General features: G+C 37.6%; 1 protein-coding gene across 3 annotated transcripts in view; it reads right to left on the bottom strand.

The window, feature by feature from the left end:
- LOC126376455 (adenylyl cyclase-associated protein 1) overlaps positions 1 to 14,946 on the bottom strand; it is a 29,877-nt gene that overhangs the window by 11,324 nt on the left and 3,607 nt on the right. The window contains exons 1-3 of one of the 3 annotated variants that reach the window (XM_050023801.1): positions 11,176 to 11,376; positions 1,537 to 1,772; positions 20 to 105 (exon numbers count right to left, since the gene is read on the bottom strand). In XM_050023801.1, coding sequence (XP_049879758.1) covers positions 20 to 105; positions 1,537 to 1,569 — 119 coding nt within the window. In that variant the 5' untranslated portion in view covers positions 1,570 to 1,772; positions 11,176 to 11,376. Of the gene's footprint in view, positions 1 to 19; positions 106 to 1,536; positions 1,773 to 3,796; positions 3,982 to 11,175; positions 11,377 to 14,946 lie in introns of those variants that run through there. The other 2 variants (XM_050023790.1, XM_050023812.1) reach the window with 2 other exon arrangements.

The raw sequence follows: 14,946 nt of genomic DNA, 5'->3' as shown, positions 1-14,946 counted from the left end.
ACTACATAAAATAACTTACTGGAAAGCGTTGTTAACGAGATTGGCGTGTGAAGCGACATCTCCGCCGATTTGCTGGGATAACTGCAGGTATGTCCGCAGGGGGCCCTGCAACAAAACACGTCTTTAGAAACACCTTCTCTCCTTTACACACATATCCACATTTTCCACATGGAGCAAATCCTTAACGTAACGAACCATATAAGTAACCGTATGTTTACGTGACTAAATTACCAATTTCCTTGAAATCGAAACCTCGAAAACGCTCCTTATCTCACACTTTACAAGGCAACACAGAAAGTTTGTACGCCATTATTGATTAGCTGACGAGTTGAAACCAGAAAACAGACTCGGGAACACCTTACATTCTCATCCCCTACGTGCAAGAGTTAGATAACGATTCACGCCTTTCTTTGGTCAACCGATTGACACAAATTGCGTATTGAACCTTCGTAGAACTTGATGGATTCGTGACAAATGACAGCGTCGTAGAGGTGGTTCCGAGAGTATATCGACACGGGCCAAACACAGCCGTTAGTGAAAAATGACAGTCTAATATTAAGGACCTGTCGATCACGGTGTTGATTGCTTTCACAAACAAAACAAAACAGGTTGTTTAGAATTGAACCCACGAAATTACGAAATATTGGCAGCTTGATTTAATCATAATTCTTTGTGGTGTAAATATATTTACCCGTTCGTATTATGTACACTTCAGTTTTAATTATAACCTACAACAGTTTCTGGGAGAAATGTGTGCATAATTAATGAAGTTTCTCTTCTCCTGATTACGTACCTATTCATGTTTAACGATATTAACCAATTAACTTCTGCCACCTCCCTTCTGTGCCTTGCAGCTTTTACAGGACACTCGCGATTTCATCTCGTATTCATTACGGGTGATGAAGTATTTGAGACTTTTTCGCTCTAATTTGCCGTTTATTTGATACGTGACACGAACATGAATAGCGAGCGAATACATAGGGTACATTCTATAAGTATTTCATACTCCGTTCTGTTTTACAAAGTACCAGGAGTTCGGTATACACGTAACATATAGCATATGAGAGGTACGTTGTGAAAGCAAAGAATAGGAGGTTTTATCAAAGCATACCCGCTATGTATTACTTTTGTTGTCGAACTAGGGTGGAAGGTAACAAAGTATCGGAAAAATATTTGAGTGTAGACTAAAAGCTGATATTTCTGTAATCGCTAAAGATAACATGATGGAAAAGTGATACCAGACTATTCTTAATCGTAAACGAAGTACCTATCGAGAACAAAGTAAACGAAGGTGAATGTTTGATCGAGGGGGGTGGTTAATGGAGGACACTTGGAGGTCAAACCGGTAAAACTCAGCCGGAAAATCCTTTGTCCGGACAACTCCGCAAAATTAGTTTCAGAGGACATTTAATTTTTTGTTACGCATAATTAGAAGTTCAGCGCCGTCAAATTAAGCTTGAAAAGACGCAAATAAACTTCAAAATTAGAACCTGTTTTGTCATTATAAAAAATTAGAATGGTTAGGCTGGGAGTTACCTGCATGATGTCTTGGTAGCCGTTGACACTCATGTTGTCAGTGGCGACAGGCTCGGGCAGATCAAATGGCGGCGGGGTGTGCGCGGAGGCGGGCGTGGGCGCCGGCGTGGGGCAGGGCTCGCTAGCTAGCAGGGGCAAGCGCTCCAGGCGCGATGTGACTCGCTCCAGCCGCTCGATCAGAGCCTCAAACTCCGCTACCGGACTCGCAGCCGCTGCTAATACCTCGGCTTCAGTACCTACGATAAAACAACGATAAAGTTTATTTTTTTATTAATCAGCATCACCGGTTTAATATGCCGTTGAAAGAAAATCAATATCACAGATATTGAGCACGCTAATATCATAGAATATGAAATGATCGTATGTAATTCCTCGGCAGACACTTTATTTAAGTGTAGGACAAAATGATAAACCTACTCATACGTACAATGCACCATATCTAATGTAACACCTGATAATCCTGATATCCAACTACAAGTAACTCGTGATCTTAAACTAGACAATGCCTTCAGATATACTCCATTATTTACGGCAAATCCGCCTTTTAAATTAATACACGGATTAAGAGAACATTAATTGTGGAACAAATAAGAAGAAAAATAAATTGAACGAACTTTCTAACTTAGTAAAATTCTTTTTCCTTTGTGATTTCATCAAAGAACTATTTCGCAAAGTGGATTTCCTCTGAAAAGTCTTTCAAAACATTACAATTAAGCACCCTTTAGGGGAAGCCGACAGCTTAACAAATTCGTTTTCTCAAGATTGGAAATTCCCACAATTCGGAATTTGGACCTAATTTGCGATGATTGAACGGCAGGTAGAGTCTGGTATCAAAGGCAGCAGCTCTTCAACTTTCATAAATAAACAACAACACGTACCTACACCACGTATTTCAGTCGAGTTCGTGGGTGATGGATTAAAATAAGCATCTTTATGGATCTTCAAACGCCCTTATCATTTTAACACCAACGACGGATTACAATTTCAAATTGCTATTAAAGGGGCGGCACATTTTCATAAAAATATTAACAGCTCTCCATTGTTTTTCTGGATAAAGTAAGATTATAATCTCATTAGCACCTTGATCGAATCGCCTTCCAAAGCAATATTGCTTTAGGTATATACCTAAGCTATTTATTCACACCTAAGTAATCTCCTTATTTTCGGTAATATTCAATAACAATCCTTTCTAGGAAACGTTCCATTATTATTTTTTTCATCATAAACATGTTCTCCATATTAATATTGAAAGTACCTACTTATGTGATTCACGTAAATATATTTAGTGGGTTTTGGTATAACTTTATTTCGGGGAGGGGAATGTTTATGGGCCCTCGCCAAGCAAAGTCAAACTAAACTATTATTTTCGTAGGGGAAGTGACGCATAATACGGAATATTTACAGCAATGGTTACGTAACGAGTAAAGATGCAGGAAAATATGGAAAGTGGGAAAAAAACTGAGAAAAACAATCTAGCGCAGGAACATCGCCTCGCTTGATTAATCTTAGGGAAAGTTTTTCTCATATAATAACTAGCTGTTTCAAATTGTAAAAGCGGTCTTCACAAAACGCAGTCGAGAACTGAGGCAACCATTTTAAACTTTAATTTATGACAAAGGATTGCTTTGTCTGACTTAATTAAAACAACGTGCAAATATAACCGTCCTCCCTGTAATTTATTCGTAAGCAAGTAACATGAAGTAGTTTTATAATTATGAATCACCGTTATTTTTATAGCAAGGCTTTTATAGCACGTTTGGTATAAAATTGATCCAATGCTTGTTACTATCGTTAGGTAAGGTTATTTATTAACAGACATAATAATAATGAACACCCAACAATATTTAATAGGGCAACTAAACTGCAGGGCTGTCTTCTATTCTCGAGTTTCTAGGTAGAAGGAAGGGCACCATATTAAGTTGAACTTTTATCTATAACTATCTATACTAATCTCATATTAACAAAACCTATGAATTATGTATGAAAATTGTATTAGCGATGACGAAGGACGTAACCTCCCGGAGGAGTGACGGGTGTGTTAATAATTTAGCGGCAGTTAGGCGTGTACTGCACGTAAACTCAATTTGGCCTAAAATTAATAATTCTTAATGACCCTTGACTGTGTCCTCAAGTGACCGTTGTTTATAGCGAAAATGTATGATTTATGCAAAATGTTCGATGAAATCGACCTTTGGAAACATTGTTAGTTTATGAGGTGGCTACCCATTGTGATTGTAATTAAACGTATTATTATTCATACCCGATACCGGACTATCCGACTCTTGATTAGAATCTCCAATATCCGCAATCTCCTCGTCGTTCGCAAGATCGCCTCGAGCTTCGAACATCTCTATGAGATGCCGCATGTTCCTACCCACACTCTCCATTTGCACTCCGATAATTAACCACAATCCATACAATTTCAACTTGTAACTGTTAAGGTGTGTTTCCTACTGTACCGCTATCATATGAGTACACTTGCATCGATACAGGGTCATTATCAACTGAGTCAGAGATATGATACGATAAACCACATATTTTATAACCAAACTTGGTAAATACCTACCTTGGTTTACAAGATAAGACTGTAAACAGGTTTAAATTTTCTAGATCAGTCAGTTAGTTCTCCACCTTTTATCCTACATGATTAAGGAGAAAATATTTTGTTCGGTACAATACCTAGACCTTCGAACTTTCGACATACATTTCGGGGAAATCGTAGACATTGTCATGGCATCACATAGCCTCTAGCGTAGTGAACGATGCTATACAAACAAATACGTGTGTATCATACTATTTGTCGTACACAGTGCATCATTTAGTCACCGATATAAATTATAATTCGGGTTCGTCTCTACGAACCGTATATGTACGTGGGTACATAATATAATATGTACACGCGTTACATAAAGTATGCATATAAAGTAGTCTCTCTTCTCTAGACGGCGGCGTATAGAACTCGATATTTTATTTGTTGAGAATATGAAACAAGATTAGCGCAATACATCCAATTCTGTGGTGTTCCACTACAATGCGCTCGGGCGTTAAAACACGTCAACCGCAAAATTGCGTGCTACACCTCAATACAGCACAATTTATAGTAAAGCCAAATAAATACCGTTGCCTAATCATTTTAGTACTCAGTTGCAATGAATTACGTCATTCATTAGTTTGACTATTCCTATTCGAGTAACAAATAAACTATTTTAAGTGTCTCTTCATTGAGGTACAAATGTTTTATTTCAACTTAGAACTGCACGAGTTTTATTTACGAATAGAAGACTCATTGTGTTTTAATAAAAGTTACAACACTTAACGCTTAAAACTCCGACGGTCGCTATTGATTTATTGTTACTTAACTAGGTAAACTTTTAAACACTGTTGCAAACGAGACTCTGATAATCTAGTTACTCCTAATGATCAAATATTTGAACTTGCGAGCAATTTACGACATAAAGGCCTTTTCCGACTAATGGATTTACTGCTTTCAAGCAAAATAACAGCCGCGTTCGCAAGTACAATAGGCATATCTACGATAAAGCTAAGCCGTAAAGCTTTGTTTGAAAAATACGCAGGAGGAAATCTACATTTACGTGGCGAGAAAAATCGTCTAATGGCGTACCTGGAAGTCCATTACAGTTTCACAAGTTATAATAAAGCTAAGAACATTTCGAAATAAATGTGAAATAGAGACACCGAACTGTTACATTATATTGAGTCATAGAAATACTTTCGTGACTTTGAGGTGCCAATGACTCATTAACGATGAATTAAAACAAAATGTGTAGGAACCAACTGAAGGGGCGCTACACGCATACGCGTAAGTTCTGCCGGTGGATGAACTCGGGCGGGCGCCATTGTAGGAGTAAATGAGAGGAAATGAGCTGCTGATTGCGGTACGCAACGTCATATAAGAAAACCACAATAGTATATATAGTTCATATATCCTAGTACCTATTTCATAGAGCAGAATTTAACATGTCTGCAATCCACTAACCCACATAAAACTTTCTGGATAAAGATTAAACATCAGTGGTAGACAATGGAAATCAAAATGCCGCGACTGGGAGTATGCGACATTTTTAGACAGTAATAGATATTCTCGTAATACTAAGTGTTCGTTAACGTGTTACGAAGAAAACATTCGAATAATTTAGTAATCAAGACTCATTTCTATTCTGTGTATTTCTGAGGAAACGGACAATTATGTTTATTGACCACTTGGTGGGTGGTGGAAAATACTAAGTACTGATGTGATGAGATAGGCACAGAGTGGCTATATACAAGGTACTTAGTACTGAACTGGTCAGGACACTCGCCGTAACAAGCGGAGTGTAGACATTTAAGGAAGCTATTGAGGTCGCCATGCCGGTTCATCATATCCATCTTAGGACTTCGTATCAACAGTGGCTGCAAGTTGTCTTTGATTACTTGTGGCTCTGCCCACCCCATTTGGGATTACGGGCGTGAGTTTATGTATGTATGTATTGAGGTCGCGTTGTGTCCGAGTGCACGCGCCGTAGAATCCTCTCTACCGTAATGCGGACAATGGACAACCACCCAACCGGATTGGTAAAGTTCTGCACACAACATTCAATTAAATCCAATAAATGTCCTCTCCTTCCCTCGCTTAAGTAACCCTTAAAGTTTTACGGTATTATACTCGTATCCAGTTCACATTACAAGGTTAACGGCGTCATCAATGTTTTTATACCGAACTGTTTGTAATGGAGAGCGAAGTACCTAAAACTTGAGATGATAAAAAATACGTTGAGAGACGAGTATTACAGAAAATTATTAACTTTTACTACACACGACCTCATAATATTTTTAACGATTTACGGAGTACAGTTAGAAAGAGAACTTATTTTACGTTGTACTTATATATCGTTTTTCTTCTCAGAAATTATCAGCAACGAGGCTATATTATATCACTTTCCCCATAAATAATATCTACATAATATTGGAATTTATAATCCGATACCTGCCGAGTCCCCAAGGAATATTAAATACTTCACGATGACGACGCTACTTCATTGCTAACAAGGAAGCGTCAGGGATTTCCTTCCTTCCCTGTTTTGAAATAAATACATTGTCCTCAATCTATTTAATAGATGAGAGTCATAAATAAACGAGGTCTTGGACCTGCAAGTAATTTTTGTGGCAAGTGACGTAACTCATTTGTCCATGTTACATTGTATTTTGTATCTCTTAAACGTTCATGAGAGGTGTTAGCAGGCGAGATATTTCTGCGCGGCTGCATAGCCAAGGCCAGGCTAAAATTGTTGATGTTCTTACGTAAATGTGTTTACTGTTTAATAAACCAAGACAGACTGCATGCACGGTACCCACGTCGCAACCATTACCGGCTCATTGTCGTCTAATTAATTATCCTCTCCAATATTATGCTACGAATGTTTACTTGCACTGACAAATGCGGGTTACAGTTACGGTTGAATCGTTTTTTTTTTGCTGAACAAAGCTAAAATATAGCGTCATAACCAGACACCGAATAGGAATTTCATGAGAAGAATTTATTAAATACAACGCTCCGCAAAGCGCGAAGTGAAAAAGTTGAATAAATTCAATGTTATAATATTCCCACGTATCTCAATTCATGCTACGTTTATTTTTATGGTTTTCGGCAAATTTTACGTAACACGTTACAATGTTTCGTGTGTCTGCCTCTTTGTTTCACTAGGAAGTATTATTTGTAGTGAATGACGATCTTATTTCTTACGAAACCACATTGTTACGTATTTGTTATTTGTTTGTTTGTTATAGATTTACAGAAATAAAACTTTTTCTTTGTCCGTATTAAAACCAAATTATTTTGGATGCAAATTAATGAAAACTACGTTGCACAATTCACTGAACGATATAATAACTCAGATAATAATGACCATAGTGTAGTATGCTGGACAGCAAGCAGTGCACTATTGTACGGACCGCAGCACTCAAACCACAAGGCGTATCATTAACTCGTTTCAGACGGCGCTTAATTATCGTGGTAATTATATAAGTAATTAAGTACCTATACTATCAACAAAGTTCTTTGTGAGACATAGCTTCTCTACCCTTCACTTAATTATTAACATACATACATAAACTGCCTATATACGTCCCACTGCTGGGCACAGGCCTCCCCTCAATCAACCGGAGGGGGTATGGAGCATACTCCACCACGCTGCTCCACTGCGGGTTGGTGGAGGTGTTTTTACGGCTAATAGCCGGGACCAACGGCTTAAAGTGCCTTCCGAAGCACGGAATAGAATATTTATTCCCAAATGCCGACTCCAAACAACGTCTGACTTCTAACGTATAATTAAATGTACTCATAGACAGTAGCATCACTTGCCTTTGGATTTCCTTTCGCTTTGTTCAATAAACTTTATAATGTACTTTACATGTCATTTTCTTAAACGTGCTCTATAGCTATTTACGGACATGATCTGTAATTTTCTTTTCCTTTGAAATATAAATTGAAAATCAAATTTCTGAAGCGTGTATCTGACTGCTGAATATACTTGAGAACATTGGAACAGGCTAGCGGTTTAAAGACACGCTTATTGAAGGCAAAATGGAATTCGCAAAATTGTTTCCCCTTAATTAAAAGACCCATCCAGTACAAATTAATTCAATTTAGCGGTTGGAAAAACAAGAAAGAAAGATGTCGCGAATACTGCGAATAGGAACATAGTTCAAATAATATTAGAGGTTTGACTCGAATGAATAGGATGTATTTTATTTTATACAGGGTGGCCCAGAAGTTCAGGTTCAAAATGAAAAATTAGATAGAGGGGCTCATTAGCTACCAGAAACACCCCCATGTATGTTCAGCAATTATTTACGGTTTAGGAGATATGACCCATTTTGTACCTTTTTCTAGATTTTCTACCTTACTTCAGAAATAATCATTTTGTCGCTATCCCTTTCTTAATAATTATTTTATTTTACTTCACAACTATGCCTAAAGCTGTGTACCGCTCAATCAAAGATAAATCGAAGTCAAATCAAAAATAAAAAAAAAGTTATCGGAAGTCAAAGTGAGAATTCGACCAAAATTGTTACAGTTGTTAAAACTTCGCCGAAGAATAATAAACACATGAGATTGTCATGGACCCTGAAAGTATTTCTAAAAACTGCTCCATTTAATAGGCTTTTAGAAACATCCAAAAAAAGTACCCTTAATACGGGCAAAAAACTAAGTAATTTGACCTCAAATATTGCAAAACAGACAGATTTGAAGGAAAATTTGACATTCTCATACAATGTAGCTGCTTCTTTCTAACGTTGTTAAAGGTGCTCAAAGACAGATTTTATTTTAGTATCCAATAGTATGAATCACCAACAGTGTTTGGGGATAACATTTTCCTTCAAATCTACCTATGTACCTTCATTAAAATACGAATACCAAAAGTGACTGCAAGTTTTGTCTTCTTTAGGCATAGTTGTGAAGTAAAATAAAATAATTATTAAGAAAGGGATAGCGACAAAATGATTATTTCTGAAGTAAGGTAGAAAATCTAGAAAAAGGTACAAAATGGGTCATATCTCCTAAACCGTAAATATAATTGCTGAACATACATGGGGGTGTTTCTGGTAGCTAATGAGCTCCTCTATCTAATTTTTCATTTTGAACCTGAACTTCTGGGTCACCCTGTATAATTTAAGGACAATTTTTATGTTGAATCCATGTGTCCATCATTCGTGTCAAAGAACCATCTGTTGCACTAATGGCGCTGTGCCCGTGTCAGTATATAGTATCGACTACCTTATATGTATCGTCAGTCGCAACATCGATAAAAGTTCGCTTGACCTGCTTTGCTTCTTATTCGCTGGTACATGTTACTAATATTTTACAGGTATGGAAAAGATATTATTCTAGCTCAACTTCAGGCATTGTGCACCGACATAGCAACACTCACGCGCAGAGTCGACGACTCTTGAAAACGGCTCCGTGATTAAGGTGAAGTAAGCCGAGGGAAGCAAGGAATGAGTGAGGGCCTCTCAGCTCGCTCTACATTCTTTAACACTCTTCACTAAACGACAGCCTCCATGTACATTTTTAATGGGCTCCCTCTAAGAAGTAACGCCAGGCACCGTTTGGAATATTTGAGAAACGTGACCTAGTAAGGGAGATGTCAAGGGCAAGACTTATCAAAACGGTTGAAAGCTGCGGTGAGCTATAACGAGATGTGTTGTCAGATTGCTTTGCTCTCCAGTAAAATTCTCCGTTCTATATTTACAGAAAGCTTGGGAGGCGTGCCAGCCAGGTCATCGCAAACCATTGAAATCAGGCCCGCAAATGTAAAGTTGTCTAATATTTCATGATCCACTTCTAAAGTATGGGTAAATTAATAATGTCGTGCGGTCGATTTACATTCGATCGCATGTGTGATGACGTTAATGTAGGACATAAGGTCAACGTGAGTTTCTGACTGACAACTTTCCCCGCAACTGCAATTTTATCCGCATATTATATTTACACACGCTCAGTAACTTTCCGTGTTTGTGATCACGTCCTAATTCAAAGCCGTGTATTTACAAATTCATGATAACAAAGTTCATTATATATGAAAATTCATAAGCGCAAATCAATTGATATTCATGCTGGCAATGGCTAGCTTAATAAGGTATTAGCCATTGATGGTCGTTTTTGAATACCAAAGCAGAAACGACAATGGTTAGAGCGTCGAATGCCTTTCAATAAATTACGTATTTTCCACATCACCAGCGCCCAACACAATGGCGAGGGGAATCGATTGCACAAGCCGTGGATCAGTTTCCTAGATCAAATAAGGATTGACCGTGACTACCTTTGTCAACACAGGTTAATGTAGCTAAAAGCAACAACACAAAACAATAGCAAGTATTTAGGTATTGCAATCCACAGCGAATTTAGAATAAAAATCGAAGCATATTTGAAAATAACAAAGTACCTAGTAAGCATGAATTTATACGTGTTGTTTTCTTACGTAACATACAAAATTGAATGAAAGCATTAGTCATTAGTGACTAATAGGGTATTTAAGTAACTACACGAGAGAAGTATTATGCTTTTTGACCACAAACACAGTTCCGATAAGATTACGATAAAACATTTTCGAGAGAGAATCAAACAAGCTATTATTATTGCTATTCTGTAAGCGTTATAAATAGCTTGGACTAGACCAATTATAGTCTACATCAGCTAAAACTAGTGGAACATTTCGTACATCTGGACCTTACAAGAAGGATGTAGCTTTAGTCAGTATCTTACAATAGTTTAATTTTGAAAAACCATAGAGTTCGACCGGAAACTAAAAGAATAATACGTCATCGTCAATGATGACTTTTGAAATGGTTGAATGACATCTTGTATCCGGCGACTGACCGGCATATCGATAAGTTAATAAAACTGTTGAACAAAACAAAATACAAACCAATAATAATACCGACTAAGCGCAAGATAAATCGGGTACGCAATGATTCATATGTTTCAACCTTGTATAATATACAAAATATCCTACATATTCGAACAAATGAAGCGATGCTGTTGCTAACAGAGATATTTATCCCTGAGCATATACGAAAACCTGAATAAATAACATAGCAACTAAGATTAATGACACCGATAAAATTATGCAAACTGCTTACCGCAAAAGCCGTATCCAAATCCCAAAAATATTAAAAAACACAGTCATAAACAACTTCAAACACTAAACCGTTCTTTCACGCACTGATAGCAGCACACATGCGCGTGCGACGCCCGACGTCGACTGGAGCACAAGTGTTAACGGAGCCAGCGGATGCGCAAGCGCGCCGTGATTCAGACAGTTGCCGACTGCTTCTGCCACTGGCGACTGTACGCGCTCCACCCGTGATATGACTCACGGCTCATTATGATGACGTGACGTAGGACAAGAATCAGCGATGAACTCAACCAATAATAATACTCTTGTAGAGCATACAAAATATTCGGCGACACAATCAATAAATCTCTCCAAGATAGCGCTGCGAATCTAATTTCTAAATTGAATATAATCAATAACCAAATGGAATACTTTGAAACATCGAATAGGAATATACGATGTAAAATTTAATGCCGCGGGAAAAAAATCCCATACAACGCAATTATTTCTATGTTATTAGGTTAGATATATCCTCACCGAACTATAAGCTCGATGAGTTGTGGGTACTGAGTTCATCGTGCGATGATAGTACCCCTCTGATACCTCAAGTCGTGAGTTCATATTACGAATATTTTTGTTACGTAACATTCATATGACATCTCAAATTGTTTTCAGACAATAGTAGAGATAATTTGCTTTATTATACGTGACACTAATGACCAAGACCGCAAAGAATGTCTACGCATGAGATTAGAAACACTCTCAGCGAAATCAGTTCCGCCCAATCAACGATACACTGCCAGCTTGCAAGATTATCGTTTTTTACCTCATCCACACGTTCACAGCCGCTCATTTACCCAAAGACCTGATTTTCACGCAGAACGAGTTCTCTGTGCTACTGCAATTACTTTCCAATAACAGTGGCTTATTTATCGCCTATTGGCGGAAAACTTACACCCCCGTATAAGCAAATGTTTCTGTGGCATCTTTAATGTTATTTGATTTCGTTACCAATGTATTGATAATATTTAGTCTCTTTTCCGATTTAATATTAATATTTTATGTTCAAAAGTATCTGAATGCATCATTGCTTATCATCATTACCTGCATAATAAATTAGATAGCAAACGGTTGAGTCTCGCCACACATTTTGGACAAGAAAAATGTTTATAAGGTTGATATTGATACAAATTTTAAGCCTTCAGAAATAAATCAAATTCAAAACTAATTACGTAACCAAGTGAATCGAACATACCGGTAAAGGATAAGTTGCGGGTCATTTAAAGCAACAGAGTGTCGTGTATAAATATTATTTTACTGATGAAGTCCTTCAAACATACACTGTGAACCGAGGAACATCCTTTGTTAATACGGTGAAAGCAATTTTATGTGAACTTTACTCGGAATTATGTCCCTGAAGGTTTACTCCAGAGGCTTATTTTACTTGGCGTTATATATTAGCTTAAAAGTTCAATATACGTAATTGGCAGTAAAGTTCAGTAGGTGTACCTCCACAAAGCAACACGGGAATCCGCCGGAGCGGACCGTATAAACCATTGATATATAATAATTTTACTGTGTATAAACGCTTTAAATGTGATGGATCAAAAAAGTTACATAACGGTATAACGAAATGGGAAGCAAATAGATTTGTCAAGAGCTTTAAGAATCTCATTTGCAACTTAAATAGACGGGGGAGTTTTCGCGCCGAGGATTTAGAAAAAGTTTTGAAAGAAAATATAAATAAGATCATCCTTTCTGGTAGATAAGTTTCCGCAGCTTTGACAGAATACATTCTATTAATAAGAAAGCATTCGAATTAACAATTTACACCAAACGGATATAAATGAGGTACGATTTTTATTAAAAATTAAAATTATTTGGATTGTTATTTCACGTTAATTTTAATAAAGCAAGCTTGTTACAGGCATTATACTTTCATTGAAATTCGTCCCCTACCTTTGTCTTTTGAAACATTAGGGAACACGATCCGAAAGGCAAAAACCTTTCATTATTATTTAATATTCAAAAATAACATGACGTAATACTTTATCTAAAAGGACGTGTGCAAAGAAAAGGTTGGACGGTTGAGAACAAACGTATAGGTACATGGCGTGCTTACCGAGTCCATATCAATTACTCTCCAGTCTCCGGTTATATAACAATATATGTCGTAAAAGGGTTCGCCAGCAACGTTTAGTAGCGACAAATTGATTGATTCCGATAGTAATTGGTTGCCTATATTCATTTATAGGAAAACTGGTGTAGTACACACATCACGTGTAGGTTGAGAAGCGGAATGGTTAACAGTGTTGTTAATCAATGATAATACATGGTGTTATATAGTTAATAGTGGCACGAATAAAATATTGATAATTTATTTGTAAACAGTTCGTGAGTTATGCCAAACGCAAACTCATATTGCGAGGGTGAATGAAACCAGGACGCACTTGGGCTCTAGCCAACAGCATTGATTTTTAGTCGCCACAAAATTTTACGAGCCTCCAGAGATCATAGATTGTATTTTGTTACACGTAATAAAGTAATAGTAAAGAAACCACCCCTTTTCTTTGTTCACCATAAACCGGGCGGTTAATTTACGCTTATGCATAATATAGGTAGGAAGGTAACGTCAAATAAATGAGAACCTTTTGTATGCTCTCCTGGGACAGCCTTCCTTTCGCACGAGATACCATTATTGAAAAGGTCACGTTTCATATTATTTAATGTAATTCTCTTACCGTGTTCCGCCACCATAGGGCCGAGTGGATCGAAACGTACACGGTGTTCGACGGCAGCGCGTGCGGCGCAAACTAAATCCGAAAAAAATCTATGTCTTCGCAAAGCCAGCTCGTCGCGACCTACAGGAGTAGCGGGAGGTTCTCTTGGACCAGCTTCTCCTGCTGCAGCGCTGGCCTCGAAAACTTCATCGTCGTCTGAACACACCTCTTGTTGTTTTGGCAATGAACGTTGTTCGCTAACATCGTTACTGCTACTCGTTGTCGATTTTAAGATGCCGGTAGATTTACGTCTTCCTCCAGGACGTACGTCTACGTTTGTCCGTGCCAATTCCTGTTCCAGCCGAGCCAATTCTTCCAAAGTAGCAGAGTCCCGACGGCAATCAACGGAAAATCGCTTAAAATCCAACCGGCTTCTTTTATTATAATCTACTGAGTATCTCTTCTTCGTCAATTGCCTTTTTGTGAGTACAAGATCTAGGAGATCTCCATCTCCTGATTCTGAAGCAGTATCATCGAATGCAACTTTATGTTTTTCCTGTTTTTCTTCAATTTCTGCACTGCTACCAGACGCATCATTATCTTCACGAGCACCAGTAGGTTCTAACTTGATTGTTTTGTCGTCAACAACCTCACACTTTTCAACTTCTTTCGAAGTAATTTCGGCATTTGGTTGCGGGGGAACGTTTTTTTGTGGCGTGTCAACAACGTTGTTCTCCACGTTTTCATTCGGTCGCGTAGTATCAGATTCCGGAGACGAATCCATTTTTTCAGATTTCGATTTACTTTTGCTAATTTTTTTATTCGGTCGTGCACAACAACTTTTGAACATAATTAAACGTTCAACACAAAAATAATAGTTTCTCACGGTTAAACCTTGAACTCTAACAATCAACTACGAATATAATGTAAACATTGAATTAAAACGTAACTTCTAATAAGTTTACTATGTTAAAAATAGAATTTTAAATGTTAATAAGTAAATATATTTAAGTTATAATAATTGTGAGTAATCGAGAGCCCTTGTAGTACGTGGTGAGTGCATAGGCTCGGTGGGT

The sequence above is a fragment of the Pectinophora gossypiella genome, chromosome 2, assembly GCF_024362695.1.
Source record: "Pectinophora gossypiella chromosome 2, ilPecGoss1.1, whole genome shotgun sequence".
Classification (NCBI taxonomy): Eukaryota; Metazoa; Arthropoda; class Insecta; order Lepidoptera; family Gelechiidae; genus Pectinophora; species Pectinophora gossypiella.
The sequence above is the reverse complement of the archived record's forward strand: the minus strand, read 5'-3'. Positions and strand labels throughout refer to the sequence as shown.